The sequence below is a fragment of the Mesoplodon mirus genome, assembly GCF_964341445.2.
Source record: "Mesoplodon mirus genome assembly, chromosome: 10".
NCBI lineage: Eukaryota > Metazoa > Chordata > Mammalia > Artiodactyla > Ziphiidae > Mesoplodon > Mesoplodon mirus.
In genome coordinates, this window is record NC_138986.1 from 29,326,777 (window position 1) to 29,343,836 (window position 17,060).

General features: G+C 39.3%; 1 protein-coding gene across 1 annotated transcript in view; it reads left to right on the forward strand.

Moving 5' to 3' along the window:
* The first annotated feature begins 719 nt into the window (after window positions 1-719).
* LOC309811336 (uncharacterized protein) overlaps window positions 720-17,060 on the forward strand; it is a 140,835-nt gene continuing 124,494 nt past the window's right edge. The window contains exon 1 of the mRNA XM_082633977.1: window positions 720-799. Within this exon, the coding sequence (XP_082490103.1) occupies window positions 754-799 (46 nt within the window). The 5' untranslated portion in view covers window positions 720-753. The remainder of the gene's footprint in view (window positions 800-17,060) is intronic.

The window sequence follows — 17,060 nt, forward strand, 5'->3', positions numbered from 1 at the left end:
ATAATTATAGCTTGTATTATAATTATTTAATGAATAAAATGAACAAGAAAATGTGTGATGAAGAAAATGAACAAGAGGCTGGGTTAGAGAGTAATGTCTGCGGGGTAGTGGGGAGATGACTTTCGGGAGGTAACATTTTAACTGTTATCCGAAAGGGATGGGAGTGGAAGGGATGCACATAGTGTTCCAGGCGGAGGGGACAGTATGGGCTAGAATTTGCTGTGCTGCAGTATTAGAGTGGATGGGGCATCATGATCAGAGCAAGGGGTAGAGGACATGAGATGAAGTTGGAGAGAAACTAAGGCCTTGAACCTTCAGTGCCTTGCAGACCATGCAGAAGGGAGTTTGGATTTTCTTTCAAGTGCTAGTGGAAGTGAAGGGGTTTAAGCTGTAGAGTGGCATGGTCTGATTTACCAAGGAAGTGGCAGGGGAAAGGCTCTATCCCAATGATTACTGCCACTGCCGAAAAGTCAGCTTTACAGCAATGGTGACTATGGTCTTTATGAGGCACCCTCCTTGCAGAAGACCAGCAATATACCTGGTATCAAGCATGTCAATTGCTTTGGACCCCCTTTTGTCACAGATCAGTCAACAGTCTGTCTCATTACAGTATTTCCTTATTCTGGAATTGGGTTTGATTTTACTGCAGGCACCATTCTCCATAGACTCATTGAACGCTTTAGCTCAAACACCATTCCTCTGACCAAGGAATTCATTTCAAGATGAAAGAAGTAAGACAATGAGATAAAACCCATGGGCTTCACTGGTCTTATAATGTGCTCCATTATTCAAGATCCAGGTAAGATTATAATATTATTCATTATTCAGGTGCCAGGTAAGGTTAGAATATACAGCATATGTTCTGAACGAAGCCTCTCGATTAATACAGAAATTGATATCTAGGCTGGGAAAACAGTAAACCTTATCAGTTAGGTATGTGCTAGTAAAAATGTGATTTATAGACAAAAGCCAGTTTGTAAACTACTGATCAACAATAAAATAGGTATAGAAATCAAGAGGAGTGTTTTGAAACTTTTAGTAATCTGACATTACTGTGACATCTAAGCATGCAGTTTTGTATTTATGAAAACAGTTCTCTGTGTTGGGTTGGTAAATAAAAACAAACAAACCAAAACACTGATCCTTCACCACAATTATGCCCACTAAGGCTCCAGCTTTATGAACTTGGTTAAGAAAAAATCAGGTTATTGGAATATGTTGGCTACTGCTTGTCTCCCTTAGTGCTTTGAGAGAGACAAACTGTGGTTCAAGCACAGCCTTTCTGAAGAGACAGGCAATAGTGGGGTGGTACTTAAGCAGCATTGTTAAGAGGAGTCCTTTCTGCCAGTGATTTAGTTATCCTATACTGGTAGGGATCAGATAATATCTACTCTGCCAATTGAAACAACGAAATTTTCTGCCCCACATAAAGTTAACATACTAACTAGGAAAGCAGAGTCCCAGCAGAACAGTGGAGTTGGGGATCCTCATTTCTCAGGATTCTACTCGAATATCTCCTGCTGTACACTCTGTACACCAACTGAAAAAGTAATTCCTCCCATTATGCTAGTTGGGTAGTGTGCAACCTATAGGACAGAGTGTGATACTGTAACCTGGCTTTATGACCCCAGCTGTTCCCTCCCTCTGCGCTCAGATGGCGTAGTGTCTATGGCAAAGACAGTGAACTAAGATCTAGGGAGAACGATAGAGAGGCCAGGCCAGTTTCCAAGGGAGAGAAGCAGGAAGGGCAGAGTCCATATTCAAAGCTTACGTCTCAATGAGATTTCTGATAACAAGCTAATGGATTTCCCCCAAATGACACTTTTTGAAGGTATAGCCAGGAAATCCTCAGCCCAGCAGAAGGCGTCTCCTGGTATGCTGTCTCAAAGACAATGTCCCAGTCTCTGTCTCTGTAGAAAGATGAATTCGCTTGCTGGGGCAGTCCCAGGAGATTCCTTCTCACTATTCCTCTAAGGCAGGGCCTTTCAGGATAATAGATAAAGGAAATCTTGGTGCTTTCATTGGCTCACCAGATGTCTCAGTCCTCTGCTGGAGAAGAGAGGTGCTTCTTACCCTTGTTACTCTTGTCCAACAGGATACGGTGTAATCTCACAGCCATCACGTACTGCGTCTCCTGTTTGCCCTTTCTCATTAGTTTTTGTTATCCCATCTCCCACCTCCTTTATTGTATATTTGTGCATTGGGGAAAATTTTATTATTCATCCTTTAGCTACCTCTGGACCCGATCGAGACTGACTATACCCAAAGACCCTGAATTTGGGCTGGGTATGACTTTGAGTTTTCGCCTCCCACTAGGTAGGGATTGAGTACATTGTCAATTGTATATGGATCATTGCTTTATGTTAAGAGAAACTATAGCTATGGAGAAATCAGTGTGTGTGTGTGTGTGTGTGTGTGTGTGTGTGTGTGTGTGTGTGTACACCGAGCAGCCAAGGGTGATGTGAAGGAAACATTTATTGTTTTGTCAACCCAGAACTCCCCTCTTCTTTTGGGAAGAGTACTCTTCCCTCCTATTTGGAGCAACTACTTCTACTCTTTATCTACCTCCAATCTAATATGTGTCCAAATGGGACGTGCAGTAGCCACAGTGATCATTAGAGCAGTGGGTTTCCGAGCTGAGCTAAGGCAACTCTATAGTATCTGTACTGTAATTGAGTTATGGCTCTTCATTCCAAATTCAGTCTTCGTGCCTGTTTTGTGAAGGTAGATCTGGACCCATTGAATATTCTTTTGTTAGCTATCACAGTGTTACACTTGGTCAGTAGAAAAAGTGCTGGAGCAACACTGAAGGAGGAAAAGGTTTTGCTTCCTGGTTCCAGTGTGCTTCCCTGCCAGGCACCTGAAGCATGGAAGGTTTTTCTAGAATCCACCTCCTGCAGCACAGGTGGCTTCCCCAGCCCCACTCAGGGGTCTGAAGGACAGTCGTGGTGACGGAATATCTTCTAAGTGGGCATAATTCAAATAGTATATTTGTTTATTCACCATGTCTGGAGTGAGGGATGCTCAGAATGGGCAGTTGCTAATGGTTTTTCTAGATGGAATGGGATTGGAAGATTGGAGATGAGGAAGTATGGGGAAGAGGTATATGAATGAATTTCTCTGAATGGGCACAGACTGTGAAGATATTTGTGTCCTATCTGAATGCACATTAAAGGTACCCACTGTAGAGGAGACTCAATAATCAGGTGGATAAAATGGCGCACTCTGTGGGTATCAGCCAGCCTCTTTGCCTGGTCACCTCAGTGCTTGCTCAATGGGCTCATGAACAAAGTGGCCATAGTTGTAGGGATGCAGGCTGTGCATGTGCTCAGCAGCCTGGATTTTCCAATACTAAGGCTCACCTAGCTGACACTACTGCCAAGCACCTAATTTGTCAAAAGCAGAAAACAACATTGACTCCCTGATACGGTCCCAGTCCCCAGGGTGATGAACCAGCCATCTGGCAGGTTGATTACATTGGACCTCTTCCATCATTGAGGGAGCAAAGATTCATCCTCATTGGAATAGTTACATGTTCCAGAAATGGATTGGCCTTGACTGCTCATAATGTTTCTGCCAACACCACTGTCTGCAAACTCACAAAATGGTTTATCTACCACTGGTACATTACACACAACACTGCATCTGATCAGGGTGCTCGTTTTACAGCAAAAGAAGTGTAGCAATGGGTCCATGTCTATGAAATTAACTGATCTTACTACATACACCATCACTTGGAAGCAGCTGGCTTAACTGAAAAGTGAAATGACTTACTGATGACACTGTTATGATCCAGTTGGGAGGCAACACTCTGGAGAAATGGGATTCTGTTTTACCGGATATGTTTTGAATCAGAGACCATTATATGGTACTCTCCCTCCTACAGCCAGAATACATTTGAATCAAGGTATGGCAGTGGGAGTGTCTCTTTTCACTCTAAGGATTCTTCTTCCCTCACCTAAAAACTTTGACTGCTGCTAGTGTGGAGATCTTAGTCCCCAAGGGGAGAATGTTTCCTTCAGGAGATGCAATGTTTCCACTAAATTGGAAGATGAGGCTATCAACTGGTCATTTGGGGTTCCTTATACCACTGAAACAAAAAGCAAAAACGGGGTGATCTGCTGGCTGGAGTGATTGATCCTGATTACCAAGGGGAAATTGGCTTGCTTATTCTACACAATGGAGGCAAGGAGGACAGCCTGGAACCCAAAAGATTTTCTGGGCATTGTCTTAGTACTTTCATGTCTAGTATTAAGGATAATGAAAAATTAAAGCAACCAAAAATAAAAAGTAGGGTTCTTGAGGACTCAGAACCTTTGAAAATGAAGATCTGGGTCATTTCACGAAGTAAAGAATCCCAACCAGTTGAGGTTCTGACTGAGGGCAGGGGAAATATGGAATGGTTAGAGGAAAATGGAAGCCATAGATACGAAAGTGATCTTGTGAACAATTACAGAAACAGGGACTGCAGTATCTTTGTATATTATCTATTGACTTGTTATATCCATGTGTTTATTTGTATTTACTAATCATTTTCTTCCTTTCTCTTCTTCCCATTTTTATTTTATATTGAAGTTGTCAAAGTTGTATTCATTTCCTAGGGCTGCTATAACAAAGTACCACAAACTTGCTGGCTTAAAACAACAGAAATTTATTCTCTCACAATTCTGGAAGACAGAATTTTGAGATCAAGGTATCGGCAGGGTTGGTTTCTTTGGGAAGCTCTGAGGAAGAATATGTTCCATGTCTTTCTCCTAGTTACTGGCGACTGGCTGCCTGGTAACCCTTGGCATTCCTTGGTTTATAACATATCACTCCAATCCCGCCTCCATCTTCATATCGTCCTCTCCTCTGTGTCTCTCTGTGTCTCAGATCCCCCTCTTTTTTCTCATATAAGGAACAGTAGCATTGGATTTAGGGACCCCTCTAAATCAGGATAATCTCCTCTCCAGATCCTTAATTTAATTATATCTCCAAAGACCCTATTTCTAAATAAGGTCACGGTCACAGGTACTGAGGGTTAGGACTTGGACATATATTTTGAGGCCACAGTGCAACTTACTATAGAAGTTAGCTTTACAATCAGTCTTTAGGTAACAGAATATTCAGTGGAACTGTGACTGAATTTGAGGATTAATCAATACAGGCAGCAGTGGATACAATGACTCCTAGGAGTCTGTCTCCTCATTTTGGGGAAAAGGTGGGACGTTCACTTGTAAGAAGGATAGCAGTATCGTACTACAATACATAGAAACACAGCATTGATTTATCATAGACAGACGCATATGGAAGCTAAGTAGTCACAAGTTCCTATAGCGCACGGGGCTCCTACAAAGTGAGTAGCTTGAGTGTCTGCTTCCTGCAATACATGCAGCTCCCGCAGTTCCTAGCTCCTGCAGCACCTCCAAATCTCCTCCTCATCACTTGGTACTGTAGGATATTGCCTCCAGTCAGTCATCACCTTGTGAACTACATTCCCCAGCACCCAGGGCCAGCTTCCAGTGAATTTTGTCTGTCAAGCATCATAGCAAATTCTGTGTCACTTGGTGAGCCATGGCCATGCCCTCTCCAACAAGGTCTGGAGCTCAGCCATGGAGGGCTTTTCTCTTGGGTGTTCCATCTCAGACCTAGAGGTGGCACCTGTTCCTTATTTGCACTATTCCTGTATTCCTTAGAGTTTTTTTTATTTCACACTAGCCAGTTCCTCAATACTCCAATCCCCTGTTATAGATAAGAATTATGTTGTACTGTCTCTGCTTAAATTACTGTGTGATTTATCTCTCCTGATTGGGTTCACTACTCCACTTTCCTGGTTCCTGTGATTGGTTGGGAAGAGGGCATATGACCAAGTCAAACCAAAGAGTTTTGTTTATTGAGATGCAGCTAGGAAAAAGAACAATTTCCTTTTTTGGTAGTGAAACTGGGAAGGTGTGAAATGAGGGCAACAGGCTGACGTATCCTCTTCTGTAAGGCAGAGAATGATAATCACTAGGAGATAACAAAGCCGACATGGATACAGAAGATGGAGAGAAAAGAGAAGCAAGTGATTGGCTGGAAAGTTCAGTGGTACAGAGAAGTCATTTTTCCTCAACTGTATCTATAAATTTAATGTTATCCCAATCGATAGCCAGCAATAGTTTTTTAATGAAATTAATCAGATTCTAAATTTCATCTGAAAAAGAAAACGCAAGAGCATAACATAGACAATTTTGCAAAAGAGGGAATATTATACTGCCAGATATAAAAACACATTAAAAAACAATAATAATTAATGAAGTATACTTTGGGTATGAATGGGCAAAAATACGAGTGGAAAAGAATAGAAAATACAGATTCATGTATTTAAAGAAATCTACGAAGTGATAAAGGTGACATTTCAACTCTGTTGGAACAGGATAAACTATCAATAGATGGCATTGAGACAGTTGGCTATCCATTCGAAAAATATATAGTCATATCTTTATTTAGTAACAAAAATAATTTCCACATGGATTAAGGATCTCCACTGTCTCTGATTTTAGCTCCATCTTGAAGAAGTTCTTGACATTTGTCAAATGCATGGGTTTCAAAGATCCTCAGCTCTATTAGGTTTTATCATCAAATCTCTATCCATATAGTTTATTTTATTTTATTTTATTATTTTTTTTTTTTGTGGTATGCGGGCCTCTAACTGCTGTGGCCTCTCCCGTTGCAGAGCACAGGCTCTGGACGTGCAGGCTCAGCGGCCATGGCTCACGGCCCTAGCCGCTCCGCGGCATGTGGGATCCTCCCGGACTGGGGCACGAACCCGTGTCCCCTGCATCGGCAGGCAGACTCTCAACCACTGCGCCACCAGGGAAGCCCCCATATAGTTTAAAGTGACTATGTAATCCTTCATTCGACACATGTAATACATGAATACACTTCTCAGTAGAAATTCAGACAACACAAACATACACAAAGTGAAGTCTCCTTTAGTCCCCCACCTCCTGCCATCCCATCCCTCCTCAAAATTAACACTGTAGTGTGACATTTCCTTTATACAGTTCAGAAATTCTCCAGTGCTCTAGTCTTCTGGCATCATAGACTCCTTTTTAGTGCTCTGAATTAATTTTTATTTATATTTCTTCTGTTAATTTAATTGAATTTTGAAAGACTAAGGAGGTAAATATGTTTTTAGGCCACCTTCTTGAAACAAAATTTACTTGGTCATTTGATTAATAATTCAATTCACAACTTAGATAAATAATAACATTATTTTGAAATATATAAAATAAAAAATTATTTTGAAAATGTATCTTGCCCTCTAGTGATGAGAAACTTATCTACTTGATTTCTACTCTGGAAATTGTGTCATGCTATTTAGCAGTTCAAGTAAGTTGGGAGAGCAAATTGGAGTCTGATGCAAAAAGAGTGTCCTTAGATTTGAATTGTTTAAAAGAGGAGTTAAGGTATGCTGAACGTTAGACATTGTTGAGTTGTTAAATAAGGTTACTAGAAGATTATTGCTATTATAAAAAGTAAAAAATAGACTATAAATTCCCATCTAATAGAAGGCCAAAATTAAACAACAAAACATACGGATATAAAGAAAGTCAAGAGAGAAAGAAAACATAGAAATAGTAGAACAAAAGAGATCATAAAGTAAGATAGTGGAAACAAATTCTAAATTTCCAGTAAACATAATACATGTAAATAGATTAACCTCACATGCAAAAAATCAGAAAATATAGTAATAGATTAAAAATAATTCAACTATATTCTGTCTATAAATATATTAAGCTCACCAGTTAAAAAATAGAGATTGTTCTGGTGGATTATAAAATAAAAAATAAAAAAATCAAGAGAACTATATTGTTTCAAAAATATTCTTTACATTTAAAGAACAGAAAGAATGAAAGCTAAAAAATGCTAATGATTCCAGAAAAATGCTAAACATTAAAAACCAGTAGGCATATTAATATTGTCAAAACAAAAACAAAATTGATGATGAGAAATTGACAAATTTAGATCAGAGAAGATATCCCTATAAATCTCCCTGATTTATTGAAATATAAAGCAGTTAAAAATTAATAGAGCTATAGTTTTTTGTTTTGAATTTTATTTTATCCTTTATATAGCAGGTTCTTGTTAGTTATCTATTTTATACATATTAGTGTATACATGTCAATCCCAATCTCCCAGTTCATCCCACCACCCCTCCCCCACCCGCCCCCACCACTTCCCCCCCTTGGTGTCCATACATTTGTTCTCTACATCTGTGAATAGAGCTGTAGAAGTTTTAATCAACATAATTAACAAGTTTTACTTGCTTTAAAGAAGCCTGAAAATTGATATGGGAAGTATCAAGTTAGAGAAAGAAAAACAGAAGAAACTCCAAGAAAGCTGAAAAAATACATTCACTTCAAATGGACCAAATATATATGTAATGTGATCAAGACTTTCTCTCCTAAACAATTCTGCAAAAGACATTTTAAATTCTTCCCTGTCTCCCCTATTTTAGACACCATGCAGACTATTATCTTTCTTTTTCTTTGTTTTTTATAAATTTTATTATATTATTTATTTATTTTTTTGGCTGCACTGGGTCTTCGTTGCTGCACACGGGCTTTCTCTAGTTGCAGTGAAAGGGGGCTACTCTTCGTTGTGGTGCACGGGCTTCTCACTGCGGTGGCTTCTCTTGTTGCGGAGCACAGGCTCTAGGGCGTGCAGGCTTCAGTAGTTGTGGCTTGCGGGCTCTAGAGCACAGGCTCAGTAGTTGTGGCGCATGGGCTTAGTTGCTCTGTGGCATGTGGGATCTTCCAGGACCAGGGATCAAACCCACGTCCCCTGCATTGGCAGGCAGATTCTTAACCACTGCGCCACCAGGGAAGAACCTGTTATATTTCTATCATCTTATTTTTTCTTCAGAAGAGTTACAATATTATTGATTAGATATTGGTTTTCCTCTGAAACTATGCCCTGATTGGATTAGAGTGTTTTTATATTTTTTATAGAAGCAGCTGTTAGAGTTACTTTCATTAGGAATTGATGCTTTCTGATTTTCCTCTGAGATGGTAGTTTTATACATAATGATTGATTTTAGTACATTTTCTAGGGTATGGAAATTGAACAAAACCAGTGTTTTCTAGGTCATTTATAACTTGCATCACAATCTCCCTAATTTCTTTTGCCCTGGAGACCCTCAAACATTCAAAGAGGTATGCCAAGCTTGTTTTCTTACCTTCCTTTGGGGAAATGCTGGGAACACCTCACTTCATGCCCTCCCTCATTACTTCCTTACTCTTCGCCTGTGCTGGTCAGCTTGCTCCTGAAGGCTTTGTCCCATCATCCTTTTCTCACAATCTTCGTAGATTCAAGTTCAGTGGCAAGTCAGCTTTGGAATCATAAATCAGAGTTTGGAGATCTATTCAGTTCCATAAATAAGGAAACAAGGGCCCACACTATTTTCCCTACTAGTGTCCTCCAGAAACTTCGGTCTGAATCAGTTGCTTTCTTCCCAAACCCACTACTCATTCAGTAACAATGAGGATCCCTCCTTGAAAATACAGAAGAAATGAGAAACAAGGCTGCCATCGTGTGGTGTGATACTTGAACAGAAAGGTGGAGTTTATACAGAGAAGTGTGAGAATTGGGGAAATTACACAAGGTGAAATTTCCATTAGTTAGAACAGTAATTACCAACTTTGAGTAATTACAACTTTTGGACCTAGCCATGTACCTGTCTGAAGTCCCAGGAAGATATTATAATTGACCCATGTCCATAGATTGAAAGGTCTATGGAAGGCACTTAGGAATCTATAGTTTTCATTTAAAAACATGTCTAGCTGAGGCTCCAAACGCGACGGCCAGGACCGTTCCAGCCTACGGTCGACCCGGGAGCTGAGGGGAGTTTGGGGAGAGGAACGCCTACCCCAGCGTCGAGAGAGCGCTCAGGCGTCGAGGATCTCTCCGGGCAAATGCAGCGGGCCTGCGGCAGCAGCCAGGTAGATGAAAGGCTCTTGGTGCTGCAGCCAGGAGTCAGTGCTGTGCCTCTGAAGTGGGAGAGCCAACTTCAGGACATGGGTCCACAAGAGACCTCCCAGCTCCACATAATATCAAGCGGCGAAAATCTCCCAGAGATCTCCATCTCAACACCAGCACCCAGCTTCACTCAACGACCAGCAAGCTACAGTGCTGGTCACCCTATGCCAAGCAACTAGCAAGACAGGAACACAACCCCACCCATTAGCAGAGAGGCTGCCTAAAAACATAATAAGGCCACAGGCACCCCAAAACACACCACCAGATGCGGACCTGTCCACCAGAAAGACAAGATCGAGCCTCAACCACCAGAACACAGGCACTAGTCCCCCCCACCAGGAAGCCTACACAACCCACTGAAACAACCTTAGCCACTGGGGACAGACACCAAAAACAACGGGAACTACGAATCTGCAGCCTGCAAAAAGGAGACCCCAAACACAGTAAGATAAGCAAAATGATAAGACAGAAAAACACACAGCAGGTGAAGGAGCAAGATAAAAACCTACCAGACCTAACAAATTAAGAGGTAATAGGCAGTCTACCTGAAAAATAATTCAGAATAATGATAGTAAAGATGATCCAAGAATCTATTTTCAAGATCCAAAATCTTGGAAATAGAATAGACAACATGCAAGAAACAGTTAACAAGGACCTAGAAGAGCTAAAGATGAATCAAGCATCGATTAAAAACACAATAAATGAAATGAAAAATACTCTAGATGGGATCAATAGCAGAATAACTGAGGCAGAAGAACAGATAAGTGATGTGGAAGATAAAATAGTGGAAGTAACTGATGCAGAGCAAAATAAAGAAAAAAGAACAGAGGACAGTCTCAGAGACGTCTGGGACAACATTAAACACACCAACATTCGAATTATAGGGGTTCCAGAAGAAGAAGAGAAAAAGAAAGGGACTGAGAAAATATTTGAAGAGATTATAGTTGAAAACTTCCCTAATATGGGAAAGGAAATAGTTAATCAAGTCCAGGAGGCACAGAGAGTCCCATACAGAATAAATGCAAGGAGAAATACACCAAGACACATATTAATCAAACTGTCAAAAATTAAACACAAAGAAATCATATTAAAAGCAGCAAGGGAAAAACAACAAATAACACGCAAGGGAATCCCCATCAGGTTAACAGCTGATCTCTCAGCAGAAGCTCTACAAGCCAGAAGGGAGTGGCAGGACATAATTAAAATGATGAAGGAGAAAAACCTGCAACCAAGATTACTTTACCCAGCAAGGATCTCATTCAGATTTGATGGAGAAATTAAAACCTTTACAGACAAGCAAAAGCTGAGAGAGTTCAGCACCACCAAACCAGCTTTACAAGAAATGCTAAAGGAACTTCTCTAGGCAAGAAACACAACAGAAGGAAAAGACCTACAATAACGAACCCAAAACAATTAAGGAAATGGGAATAGGAACATACATATCAATAATTACCTTAAATGTAAATGGACTAAATACTCCCACCAAAAGACACAGATTGGCTGAATGGATACAAAAACAAGACCCATATATATGCTGTCTACAAGAGACCCACATCAGACCTAGAGACACATACAGATTGAAAGTAAGGGCATGGAAAAAGATATTCCATGCAAATGGAAATCAAAAGAAAGCTGGAGTAGCAAATCTTATATCAGACAAAATAGACTTTAAAATAAAGACTATTAGAAGAGACAAAGAAGGACACTACATAATGATCAAGGGATCGATCCAAGAAGAAGATATAACAATTGTAAATATTTATGCACCCAACATAGGAGCACCTCAATACATAAGGCAAATACTAACAGCCATAAAAGGGGAAGTTGGTGGTAACACACTCATAGTAGGGGACTTTAACACTCCACTTTCACCAATGGACAGATCATCCAAAATGAAAATAAATAAGGAAACACAAGCTTTAAATGATACATTAAACAAGATGGACTTAATTGATATTTATAGGACATTCCATCCAAAAACAACAGAATACACATTTTTCTCAAGTGCTCATGGAACATTCTCCAGGATAGATCATATCTTGGGTCACAAATCAAGCCTTGGTAAATTTAAGAAAATTGAAATTGTATCAAGTATCTTTTCCGACCACAATGCTATGAGGCTAGGCACCAATTACAGGAAAAGATCTGTAAAAAATACAAACACATGGAGGCTAAACAATACACTACTTAATAACGAAGTGATCACTGAAGAAATCAAAGAGGAAATTAAAAAATACCTAGAAACAAATGACAATGGAGACACGACGACCCAAAACCTATAGGATGCAGCAAAAGCAGTTCTAAGAGGGAAGTTTATAGCAATACAATCCCACCTTAAGAAACAGGAAACATCTTGAATAAACAACCTAACCTTGCACCTAAAGCAATTAGAGAAAGAAGAACAAAAACATCCCAAAGTTAGCAGAAGGAAAGAAATCATAAAAATCAGATCAGAAATAAATGAAAAAGAAATGAAGGAAACAATAGCAAAGATCAATAAAACTAAAAGCTGGTTCTTTGAGAAGATAAACAAAATTGATAAACCATTAGCCAGACTCATCAAGAAAAAAAGGGAGAAGACTCAAATCAATAGAATTAGAAATGAAAAAGGAGAAGTAACAAGTGACACTGCAGAAATACAAAAGATCATGAGAGATTACTACAAACAACTCTATGCCAATAAAATGGACAACCTGGAAGAAATGGACAAATTCTTAGAAATGCACAACCTACCAAGACTGAATCAGGAAGAAATAGAAAATATGAATAGACCAATCACAAGCACTGAAATTGAAACTGTGATTAACAATCTTCCAACAAACAAAAGCCCAGGACCAGATGGCTTCACAGGCGAATTCTATCAAACATTTAGAGAAGAGCTAACACCTATCCTTCTCAAACTCTTCCAAAATATAGCAGAGGGAGGAGCACTCCCAAACTCATTCTACGAGACCACCATCACCTTGATACCAAAACCAGGCAAGGATGTCACAAAGAAAGAAAACTACAGGCCAATATCACTGATGAACATAGATGCAAAAATTCTCAACAAAATACTATCAAACAGATTCCAACAGCACATGAAAAGGATCATACACCATGATCAAGTCGGGTTTATTCCAGGAATGCAAGGATTCTTCAATATACGCAAATCAATCAACGTGATACACCATATTAACAAATTGAAGGAGAAAAACCATATGATCATCTCAATAGATGCAGAGAAAGCTTTCGACAAAATTCAACACCCGTTTATGATAAAAACCCTGCAGAAAGTAGGCATAGAGGGAACTTTCCTCAACATAATAAAGGCCATATATGACAAACCCACAGCCAACATTGTCCTCAATGGTGAAAAACTGAAACCATTTCCACTAAGATCAGGAACAAGACAAGGCTGCCCACTCTCACCACTCTTATTCAACTTAGTTTTGGAAGTTTTAGCCACAGCAATCAGAGAAGAAAAGGAAATAAAAGGAATCCAAATTGGAAAAGAAGAAGTAAAGCTGTCACTGTTTGCAGATGACATGATACTATACATAGAGAATCCTAAAGATGCTACCAGAAAGCTACTAGAGCTAATCAATGAATTTGGTAAAGTAGCAGGATACAAAATTAATGCACAGAAATCTCTGGCATTCCTGTACACTAATGATGAAAAATCTGAAAATGAAATCAAGAAAACACTCCCATTTACCATTGCAACAAAAAGAAAAAATATCTAGGAATAAACCTACCTAAGGAGACAAAAGACCTGTATGCAGAAAATTATAAGACACTGATGAAAGAAATTAAAGATGATACAAATAGATGGAGACATATACCATGCTCCTGGATTGGAAGAATTAATATTTTGAAAATGACTCTACTACCCAAAGCAATCTGCAGATTCAATGCAATCCCTATCAAACTACCACTGGCATTTTTCACAGAACTAGAACAAAAAATTTCAAAATTTGTTTGGAAAACAAAAGACCCTGAATAGCCAAAGCAATCTTGAGAACGAAAAACGGAGCTGGAGGAATCAGGCTCCCTGACTTCAGACTATACTACAAAGGTACAGTAATCAAGACAGTGTGGTACTGGCACAAAAACAGAAAGATAGATCAATGGAACAGGATAGAAAGCCCAGAGATAAACCCACGCACATATTGTCACCTTATCTTTGATGAAGGAGGCAGGAATGTACAGTGGAGAAAGGACAGCCTCTTCAATAAGTGGTGCTGGGAAAACTGGACAGGGACATGTAAAAGTATGAGATTCGATCATTCCCTAACACCATACACAAAAATAAGCTCAAAATGGATTAAAGGCCTGAATGTAAGGCCAGAAACCATCAAACTCTTAGAGGAAAACATAGGCAGAACACTCTATGACATAAATCACAGCAAGATCCTTTTTGACCCACCTCCTAGAGAAATGGAAATAAAAACAAAGATAAACAAATGAGACCTAATGAAACTTCAAAGCTTTTGCACAGCAAAGGAAACCATAAAGAAGACCAAAAGACAACCCTCAGAATGGGAGAAAATATTTGCAAATGAAGCAACTGACAAAAATTAATCTCCAAAATTTATAAGCAGCTCATGCAGCTCAATAGCAAAAAAACAAACAACGCAATCCAAAAATGGGCAGAAGACTTAAATAGGCATTTCTCCAAAGAAGATATACAGACTGCCAACAAACACATGAAAGAATGCTCAACATCATTAATCATTTGAGAAATGCAAATCAAAACTACAATGCAATATCATCTCACACCAGTCAGAATGGCCATCATCAAAAAATCTAGAAACAATAAATGCTGGAGAGGGTGTGAAGAAAAGGGAACACTCTTGCACTGCTGGTGGGAATGTGAATTGGTACAGCCACTATGGAGAACAGTATGGAGGTTCCTTAAAAAACTAAAAATAGAACTACCATATGACCCAGCAATCCCACTACTAGGCATATACCCTGAGAAAACCATAATTCAAAAGGAGACATGTACCAAAATGTTCATTGCAGCTCTATTCACAATAGCCCGATGCTGGAAACAACCTAAGTGTCCATCACCGGATGAATGGATAAAGAAGATGTGGCACATATATACCATGGAATATTACTCGGCCATAAAAAGAAACAAAACTGAGCTATTTGTAATGAGGTGGATAGACCTAGAGTCTGTCATACAGAGTGAAGTAAGTCAGAAAGAGAAAGACAAATACCGTATGCTAACACATATATATGGAATTTAAGAAAAAAAATTTCATGAAGAACCTAGGAGTAAAACAGGTATAAAGACACAGACCTACTTGAGAATGGACTTGAGGATATGGGGAGGGGGAAGGGTAAGCTGTTGACAAAACGAAAGAGAGGCATGGACATATATACAGTACCAAACGTAAGGTAGATAGATAGTGGGAAGCAGTCGCATAGCACAGGGAGATCAGCTCGGTGCTTTGTGACCGCCTGGAGGGGTGGGATAGGGAGGGTGGGAGGGAGGGAGACGCAAGAGGGAAGGGATGTGGGAACAGATGTATATGTATGACTGATTCACTTTGTTATAAAGCAGAAACTAATAAAAAAAACTAAAAAAAAAACCACCCAAATTGTGATGGCTAATGAATAGTGGATACTGTACAATAATGTGTAATGGGGCAAGCAAAATGGGGCAAGCAAAATGAACCACCACCAACCACACCAAAGACCGGTCTTCATCCAAGGAAGGTGATGTTATGTATATGGTGGGATTGCAAGGGAGTCCTCTGTTATGAGCTCCTTCCGGAAAACCAAGCAATTAATTCCAACAAGTACTGCTCCCAATTAGACCAACTGAAAGCAGCACTCAATGAAAAGCATCCAGAATTAGTCAACAGAAAATGCATAATCTTCCATCAGGATAACGCAAGACCACATGTTTCTTTGATGACCAGGCAAAAACTGTTACAGCTTGGCTGGGAAGTTCTGATTCATCCGCCATATTCACCAGGCATTGCACCTTCAGATTTCCATTAATTTCGGTCTTTACAAAATTCTCTAAATGGAACAAATTTCAATTCCCTGGAAGACTGTAAAAGGTACCTGGAACAGTTCTTTGCTCAAAAAGATAAAAAGTTTTGGGAAGATGGAATTATGAAGTTGCCTGAAAAATGGCAGAAGGTAGTGGAACAAAATGGTGAATACATTGTTCAATAAAGTTCTTGGTGAAAATGAAAAAAAAAATAAAAATAAAAATATGTCTAGATATGCATAATTTTATTTGATAAAACAAAATATAAGATATTTAATTCTTAAAATTCTCTTTGTTCCTACCTTTTTCACAATCAGATACTTTTGGCATGATAGCCATGTTATATAAATGAGATAATTTAACTAAACAGAATTTAGTGAATGCCAAATGAAGCAAATGTTTAAATAGATTTGTTCTACTTTGAGTGTCACAGAAATGGGCACTGAGATCTTTTTTTGGTTAAAAATAAAGGGGGGCCCAAGGGGAATCACTGCTTGAGTTGCATAGAGGCCCGCTCTGTGGCTGGGATGCTACTAATAACCAGACGTAGGGTAAGAAGAAAGGCAATGAAAAATAATTTTGCCAAAATATTTGCCGTATCAGCTGCTATCTTCATCCTAGACAACTGTAAATTGCTCATGTCAAGTATCCACATGTCTGCCCTACCTCACTTGGAATTAATGAAAATGGGCAAGAGGCACCATATCAGAAACTCTTCTTTCCCTGCTAATCTAACAGGGTTAGAAATGGGCTTCCCCCCTAAAGCTGCTTAAATTCTTAAAGAAGTCTAATCATCTCAAAGGAGCAATCTCTTTTATTAATCAAAAGCAACTGAAAAATGTATTAAGCCCATTTTTTATTTTTAAAACTTAAAAATATAGAATATTTGAAATAAAGAAAGTGTACAACACAGGGTAACTGGATGGGCCCTGACCTCATGATCATGAACTTGAGCTCTGGAGTTAGACCTATTTTGGATTCAAATTCCAGTGCCACCACTTATGTGATAACTTGGTGAAATTATTCAACTTCTCCAATCTTCGGTTTTCTTATCTGAAAATGGGAC